General features: G+C 40.4%; 1 protein-coding gene and 1 pseudogene across 1 annotated transcript; both read left to right on the forward strand.

The window, feature by feature from the left end:
• The first annotated feature begins 3,352 nt into the window (after window positions 1-3,352).
• Window positions 3,353-4,291, forward strand: LOC129494340 (olfactory receptor 5AN1-like). The gene has a single exon (XM_055301198.1). The coding sequence runs from the start codon at window positions 3,353-3,355 to the stop codon at window positions 4,289-4,291; it is 939 nt and encodes a 312-aa protein (XP_055157173.1).
• Window positions 4,292-7,363: 3,072 nt separating this feature from the next.
• LOC129494176 (olfactory receptor 1440-like) lies at window positions 7,364-8,303 on the forward strand (annotated as a pseudogene).
• The last annotated feature ends 282 nt before the right edge of the window (window positions 8,304-8,585 follow it).

The raw sequence follows: 8,585 nt of genomic DNA on the forward strand, positions 1-8,585 counted from the left end.
GTTTGAGGTTCTCAGTCAGGCAGGACTGTGTGCTGAGTTCTCCGGACCAATGAGGCCAGTGTCCTGGCTCTGCAGCTGAGCAGTGCTGCTGGCTAATGGACTATGTTCCTTTCTAGGTGCTCTGGCCAGGGTTCCTGGTTGGTCTGGGCTTCAGGGGATACACTCACAGTGGATGGGTGTATGAATGAGTTTCCTGCCTGTGCGGAGTGGCAGACAGGCTCCAAGTGAGAAAGCTTGCCATCTCAGATCCTAAGTTGGGCAGAACTGCCCACCAAATTCCCTGGTGGTCAGATGGGGTCACCATCCAGGCTCTGCAGATGGACAGAACCTCTGGTTGGGATTTCTACTTGGGGCCAATGCAAGTAGGAATGCAGTCGGCTAAGATCTGAACATTGGTTGCCGCAAGTCCTGTCCCTTCTCCATCCCAGTGGTCAAACCCCACAGATTCTCCTGTGACTCCCAAGAGGCGAAACCAGATTGGACATCCCAAGAAGTAACCTACAATTCTCAGGGAACTGGATATCCACCTTGGGAGGAACTCTTTTTTTCTACTGGGGAAACCACAGGCAAAAGGGACCCTACACTGTTGGTGTGGCATTGTGCCAGCGTGGGAGAGTGGCAATACAATCAGAGTGTGGCTGATATCCACCCTTCTGTGTAGTCCTTCTTGGTTCCTGTAGTCCAAGGTAAGTCTTTCTGCCTCATTCCTATGTTCTACGATTTTTACAATGTTGTCTCGTCTATGAATAGTTTCTACTTATTCTTCTGGGGAGGGGACTGATGTCAGGAATGACCTATCGTGCCATGTTGATTATGTTGCTCAGAACTAAAATTCTGAGGTCTAAACCCCTAACCACAATACTAGGCTGTTTCCTAAGAAACAAAATACTTTAAGATCGAGACAATAGTTGGGGGCAATAGTGAGTTGTGTTAGCCCTCTGTATAGAAGAGTTCTTATGAAGGCTTCCCTAAGAAAATTTACACTAAAGTTTATTGAGCACACATGATGTGCCCCAGGAGAATAGTATCAGAATTACATACTATGATGTAATTTTCCAGGCCATTTTGGAGATGTATGATTAAAAATTTTTGTTAAAATTTTGAGAAGTTATTATAAACAGGGTAATTTTTCTTATGGGTAAGATAAGAAATTTAAGAAGTCTATCCAGATGACCATCTGGTAGAGAAGAGGTATTCTAAATTTATTCTATAATTATGTCACTTATGCTTTGCTATTATAGAACTCCAGTTATATATTGAATTATCAGAGGTCTTTTAAAAATGTATTATTTTAGGGACGCCTGGGTGGCTGAGCAGTTGAGCGTCTGCCTTTGGCTCAGGGCATGATCCCGCGGTCCCGGGATCAAATTCTGAATTGGGTTCCCCATGGGGAGCCTGCTTATCCCTCTGCCTCTGCTTCTGCCTCTCCGTCTCTCATGAATAAATAAATAAAATCTTTTTTAAAAAAATGTATAATTTAAGGGATCCCTGGGTGGCTCAGTGGTTGAGTGTCTGTCTTTGGCTCAGATTGTGATCCTAGGGTCCTGGGATTGAGTCCTGCATCAGTCTTCCCATGAGGAGCCTGCTTCTCCCTCTACCTATGTCTCTGCCTCTCTCTGTGTCTCTTGTGAATAAATAAATAAAACGTTTTTAAAAATTAAATAAATAAATTAAAAAGATATTATTTTACAAATGATGTACTATATGTTGGCTAATTGAATTTAAAAATTAAAAAAAACATTTTTAATCAATGATTCTTACTTTATACATAAGAACCACAGGATTTCTATAGCTTTTTTAAAAAACTTGTCAATCAATTTTTAAATATCTCTTAATTTTCATAGACCTCATGAAATAATTGGGAACCTGAAGCACTTTTAAAAGGCACTTCTTGCTGGGTCGTAGGGCAGGTCTATTTTTAATTCTTTGAGGAACCTCCACACAGTTTTCCAGAGTGGCTGCACCAGTTCACATTCCCACCAACAGTGTAAGAGGGTTCCCTTTTCTCCGCATCCTCTCCAACATTTGTTGTTTCCTGCCTTGTTAATTTTCCCCATTCTCACTGGTGTGAGGTGGTATCTCATTGTGGTTTTGATTTGTATTTCCCTGATGGCAAGTGATGCAGAGCATTTTCTCATGTGCATGTTGGCCATGTCTATGTCTTCCTCTGTGAGATTTCTCTTCATGTCTTTTGCCCATTTCATGATTGGATTGTTTGTTTCTTTGGTGTTGAGTTTAATAAGTTCTTTATAGATTTTGGAAACTAGCCCTTTATCTGATATGTTATTTGCAAATATCTTCTCCCATTCTGTAGGTTGTCTTTGAGTTTTGTTGACTGTATCCTTTGCTGTGCAAAAGCTTCTTATCTTGATGAAGTCCCAATAGTTCGGATTTACCCCGAAGATTCAGATGCAATGAAACGCCGGGGCACCTGCACCCCGATGTTTCTAGCAGCCATGTCCACAATAGCCAAACTGTGGAAGGAGCCTCGGTGCCCATCGAAAGATGAATGGATAAAGAAGATGTGGTTTATGTATACAATGGAATATTACTCAGCCATTAGAAACAACAAATACCCACCATTTGCTTCAACGTGGATGGAACTGGAGGGTATTATGCTGAGTGAAGTAAGTCAATCGGAGAAGGACAAACAGTGTATGTTCTCACTTATTTGGGGAATATGAATAATAGTGAAGGGGAATATAAGGGAAGGGAGAAGAAATGTGTGGGAGATATCAGAAAGGGACACAGAACATAAAGACTTCTAACTCTGGGAAATGAACTAGGGGTGGTGGAAGGGGAGGAGGGCGGGGGGTGGGGGTGAATGGGTGACGGGCACGGAGGGGGACACTTGACGGGATGAGCACTGGGTGTTATTCTGTATGTTGGTAAATTGAACACCAATAAAAATTAATTTATAAAAAAAAAAAAAAAAAAAAAAAATAAAAGGCACTTCTTGGGGTGCCTGGGTGACTCGTTGGTTGAGCGTCTGAATCTCTGTTTTGACTCAAGTCATGATCTCCTGGTTGCGGGTTCAAATCCCACATGGGCTCTGTGCTCAGTGCGGAGTCTGCTGCAGATTCTCTCACTCCCTTTCACCCACACTCTCAGTCTCTGTCTTTCAAATAAATAAATAAATAAATAAATATCTTAAAAAATAAAAAACAAAGAGGCACTTCTTGAGAATGTGAGATGAAAAACTGGATCTTTTCGTCAGGTCAGTGAGGCATTGCTTCTTTCCCCGCACTCCATGGAGGGAAGCTATGGCACATATGAGATTGTAATGCTGTCATTTCACCTGGGTCAGCAGTGCCTTCTCTTCTCTCTTTTCTGATTTTAGAAGCACCAAGCAATGACTGGAGGAGGAAATACTACAGAGATCACTTATTTCATCCTTTTGGGATTCTCTGATTTCCCCAGAATCCTAGCAGTGCTCTTTGCTGTATTCCTGCTGATTTACATTTTGACTCTGACTTGGAACCTGGGCCTCATCATCTTAATAAGGATGGACTCTCACCTCCACACGCCCATGTACTTCTTCCTCAGTAATCTGTCCTTCATAGATGCCTGCTATGTGACCTCTACAGCTCCCAAGATGCTCTCCAACTTTTTCCAAGAGGAGCAAACCATCACCTTTGTGGGTTGTGCCGTTCAGTACTTTGTCTTTTCAACCATGGGACTGAGTGAGTCTTGTCTCATGACAGCCATGGCTTATGACCGATACACTGCCATTTGTAATCCACTTCTCTATTCATCAGTCATGTCACCCACGCTCTGTATTGAGATGGTGCTGGGATCCTATCTGGCTGCACTCTCTGCTAGTATATCCCAGTTGTGTGCCTTGTTTCAACTTCATTTCTGTGGGCCTAACGTCATCGACCACTTCTTCTGTGACATGCCCCAACTGTTAGTCCTGTCCTGCACTGACACTTTGTTTGTAAATCTCTTGACTGCTATATTAACAATGATCTTTGGGATAATAAATGCCTTTATTATTGTGATATCCTATGGCTTTATTGTCATCACCATCATGAAGATCACTTCAGCTAAAGGCAGATCCAAAGCTTTCAACACCTGTGCTTCTCATCTGACAGCAGTTTCTCTCTTCTATACCTCAGGTATCTTTGTCTATTTGAGTTCCAGCTCTGGTGGTTCCTCCAGCTTTGACAGATTTGCATCAGTATTCTACACTGTGGTTATTCCCATGTTGAATCCCTTGATTTACAGTCTGAGGAACAAGGAAATCAAAGATGCCTTGAAGAGGTTACAAAAGAAGAGATGGTATTGCTGAGGTCCTGTCCAGAGTTGTCCTCTAGAAACTTTAACCCCTAATAATGTGCAGAAGAATGGATCTAACAAAATTCATACTTCCTTTGGATAAAGAAGCTTTTTCGTTTCAAAGATTTTATTTATTCATGAGAGACACTGAGATACAGAGACATAAGCAGAGGGAGAAGTGGCTCCCTGTGGAGAGAAAACATGAGCAAACATTTCTCCAAAGAAGATATACAAGTGGCCAACAGACACATGAAAAAAATGCCCCACATCACTTGCCATCGGGGAAATACAAATAAAAACTACAATGAGATACCACCTCACACCAGTCAGAATGGCTAAAGTTGACAAGACAGGAAAGAACAAATGTTGGCAAGGAGGCAGAGAGAGGGGAACTGTCTTACCCTGTTGGTAGGAATGCAAGATGGTGCAGCACTCTGGAAAACAGTATGGGGGGTTCCTCAAGAAGTTAAAATAGAGCTACCCTATGACCCAGCAATGCACTACTGGGTATTTTCCCCCAAAGATACAGATGTAGTGATCCAAAGGGGCACCTACAGCCTAATGTTCATAGTAGCAATGTCCACAATAGCCAAACCGTGGAGAGAGCCGAGATGTCCATGGAAAAATGAATGAATAAAAAAGATGTGGTCTATATATACAACGGAATATTGCTTAGCCATCAGAAAGGATGACTATTTACCATTTACATCGATGTGAATGGAACTGTAGGGCATTATGCTAAGTGAAGTAAGTCAATCAGGGAAAGACAATTATCATACAGTTTCACTCATATGTGGAATATAAGAAACAGCACAGAGGATCATAGGGGAAGGGAGAGAAACCTGAATGGGAAGCCATCAGAGAAGGAGAAAAACCATGAGAAACTCTTATCTATAGGAAACAAACTGAGGTTTGCTGGAGGGCATGTTGGTGGGGGTGATGGAGTGACTAGGTGATGGGCATTAAGGAGGGCACGTGATATGATGAGCACTGGGTTTTATATGCAACTGATAAATTACTGAACAATACATCTAAAACTCATGATGTACTATATGTTGGCTAATTGATTTTAAATAAAAAAATGAAGTAGTTACCTCCTTCAGTCTTTACTGACTGGCTTTGGGAGAGAAATATCTTTTGTCAGCCCTGGTAGGGATTCTGAGATTTCTTTGATTTTTTTTACATGCATAGTTTTGTTCCACACTTATTGTTCCCTCTTAAGAGAGGAGTCATAAAATTGTATGCCTTCTCTTTATCCTTCAAAGCCACACTGGGTATGGAAAGCTGCCCATTTCGCTTCCTGAGAGCATTGCTAACCACTAAGATTTGTGGGACTTCTCCTAGACCCACAGTCAGGCAGTTCTCTTTGTGTTCTCACTAGCCATCTGTGAGCCTGCTTGCTCTTTACTCATATGTACAGATGTTCATGTTTCTTAAAATTTGTGCAACTTATTTTTTATTCTGAGTCTTATAAGTTCAACCATCTAAGGTTCTTTTTCTTTGGTATGCTTCTGCTAATTGTTTGGTATGCTTCTGCTAATTGTTATTTTTGTTAACTCTCAGTGCCATCGTGCTTCTGTACTTAGTGATTTTTTATTTTGAGCTGTTCATTCTTTTAGAATTCCATCTATGAAAATACTTTGAAGACTGAGATGAAGGTGAGTTTCTCCAGAGAATACTTTCATCTACTTCTGTCAGGTACTGAGAACATTGCTATTAAAGTTGAGGTCCATGGACTGGTGCAAGTCTGCAAATGACAACAGGAGAAGATTTCCCCAGAATGTCAATCAACTACAGCACTGTTTACTTCAGCTATCATGTATTCCATAACAATACTTTGACTGAAGCTGTGAATTGAGTTATAATGTACCACAAACTCCTTATCTCACGCCTGACTTATAAAAATGATTTATGGACTGACTATATTGAATTTTACTGGCCTATTGAATTGACTATATCAAATATTGGTATCTCTTGAAATTCAATTCCCATTTGCGGTTTTTCAGGCATTTCAAGCTGTGTGAAATTGGACTGCACTAGGCATTCCAAAGTGTTAATTGTATTGTAGTTACAAATTTCCTTGGAGAGATTAAAACAACTTCATCCTTTCTACTCAATGTCAAGTTTTAGACATAAAACTTTCTTTGCATTGAGGGATGATGATTATTTGAGCTTCTACTTTTGAACTAATGGTATATTTCTTTGGGGACCCCAGACTTATATGGAAATCTCCTGTTAGAATCTCCAACTTGATTGGGTCCTTATTACAGATCCCAGAATCTCATGAGGCTAAAAAATATCTATGCACATGTGTCTCAGCCTGATAAATATCTTCAATACCAAACCAGTTTCACTGTTCTTCTATGTCTCTGGGTTCTCTTTTACTTAGTATTTGCTTTGAATAGTACTTAACCTTTTTTTAAAAAAAACAACTAACTGATGCATTTGAACAAATTTCTAAAATATTTATCCAGCATTTTTAGTTCCTACTTTGGGCAATGAGATCTCCATGTATGATCTCAAGATAATATTTAGTTTCTCTTTTGAATTCTTGCCTGAGGTTCATTTGGTCCACTGCCACCTATTCATCTGTCATTAATAGATATACTGTTTTTTTCTAGATATTTATTTAAGATAGAGAGAGCAGAAGGAGGGACAGAGGAAGAGGGAGTGAGTCTCAAGCCGACTCCCTACTGAGTGCTAAACCTAATGCAGGGCTTGATCTCACAACTCCAAGATCATGACCTGAGCCAAAATCAAGAGGTAGAGGCTTAACTGACTGAGCCACACAGACACCCCACTAGAATACATTGTTTTCTTAACATAGGTGAAGATCTACACTTGTATGAATTTTTTTGCAGATGTAGGTTAATAAAAATATTCCTAAAAACAAATGAATAAAAATAATATACCTGTGGGAAGTTTCTTTTTTTTTCTTTGTTATATTTTTTACAGGGCATTCATTTAAGCTAGAGGGCTAAATAGAGAAATAACATCATGCATGTAATTTTAATAGCCTGAGGATACTGGAATAATGAGAGATTTCTTTTACTAGTCTCCTTCATATCTCAGAAGTACTATGGCAATGACGGAAGGAAGAAACAGCACTATAGTTACCAGGTTTATCTTATTGAGATTCTCTGAATTTCCAAGATGTGAAGTCACCATCTTTTCAATATTCCTAGGCATCTACCTCATGACAGTGTCCTGGAGTGTGGATCTCATCACCCTGATCAAGATGGAATCCTACCTGCACACCCCCGTGGATTTCTTTATCAATAAGCTTGCCTTCTTAGGCATTTGTTACGTTTCCTCCACAAGTTCCAAGATGCTCTCTGATTTCTTCAAGAAGCAGAAATCCATCTCCTTTCTGGGGTGGACCACGCAGCACTTCTTCTTCTCTATCCTGGGTCTGACTGAGAGCTCTTTCCTGGCAGCTATGGATTATGACCGATGTGCTACCATTTGTAATCCTCTGCTCTGTACTGCCATCATGTCACCCACCCTCTGTGTGCAGATGGTGGCAGGATCTTGTATAACTGGATTCTCGGGCTCATTTATCCAACTGTATGCCCTACTTCAGCTCCATTTCTGTGGGCCAAAAGTCATCAATCATTTCTTCTGTGATCTTCCCCAACCGCCGATCTTATCCTGCTCTGACACATTTTTCTTTCAAATCATGACCTCTGTGCTCACAGTGATCTTTGGACTCACATCAGTCTTGGTTATCATGATATCCGATGGTTATATTGTTGCCACCATTTTGAAGATCACATCAGCTGAAGGCAGGTCCAAGGCCTGCAACACCATGCTTACCACCTGACAGCTGTGACTCTTTTTTTTTTTGTGGTTCCAGCACCTTTGTCTATTTGTCCCCTAGTTCTGATGATTTTCTGAGCCAAAATAAACTTTAATCTGTTGTATACGCTGTGGTGATTCCTATGTTAAATCTATTGATCTACAGCTTAAAGAGTAAGGAAAACAAAGATGCCTCAAGCAGTTGGAAGAAGAGGATATTTTCATAGAATTATTGATTATGGTGTACCTTTTAGGGCTTAGGACACAAAATATACAGAACAGTGTATGAAAAAATGGCTATAACAGTACTTATAATCCTTGTAATAGATTGTATAGCCGTTAACAAATATTTGCTTCCCCCTTTATTCCCTAAGAGAGGATTTTACTTCCTCCCTTTGGAGTCAGGCTTGGGCACGTGACTTGTTATGGCAAATGAAGTGTGAGTAGATGTGACATATCCCACATCTAGGTAGAGGCTATATATGAGTGTGATTTTTTATCTTTTTAAT

The sequence above is a fragment of the Nyctereutes procyonoides genome, unplaced genomic scaffold, assembly GCF_905146905.1.
Source record: "Nyctereutes procyonoides isolate TBG_1078 unplaced genomic scaffold, NYPRO_anot_genome, whole genome shotgun sequence".
Classification (NCBI taxonomy): domain Eukaryota; kingdom Metazoa; phylum Chordata; class Mammalia; order Carnivora; family Canidae; genus Nyctereutes; species Nyctereutes procyonoides.

What these genes read in the sequence shown, in the direction of transcription:
- LOC129494340 (XM_055301198.1), top strand. Translation starts at nt 3,353, where the DNA reads ATGACTGGAGGAGGAAATACTACAGAGATCACTTATTTCATCCTTTTG.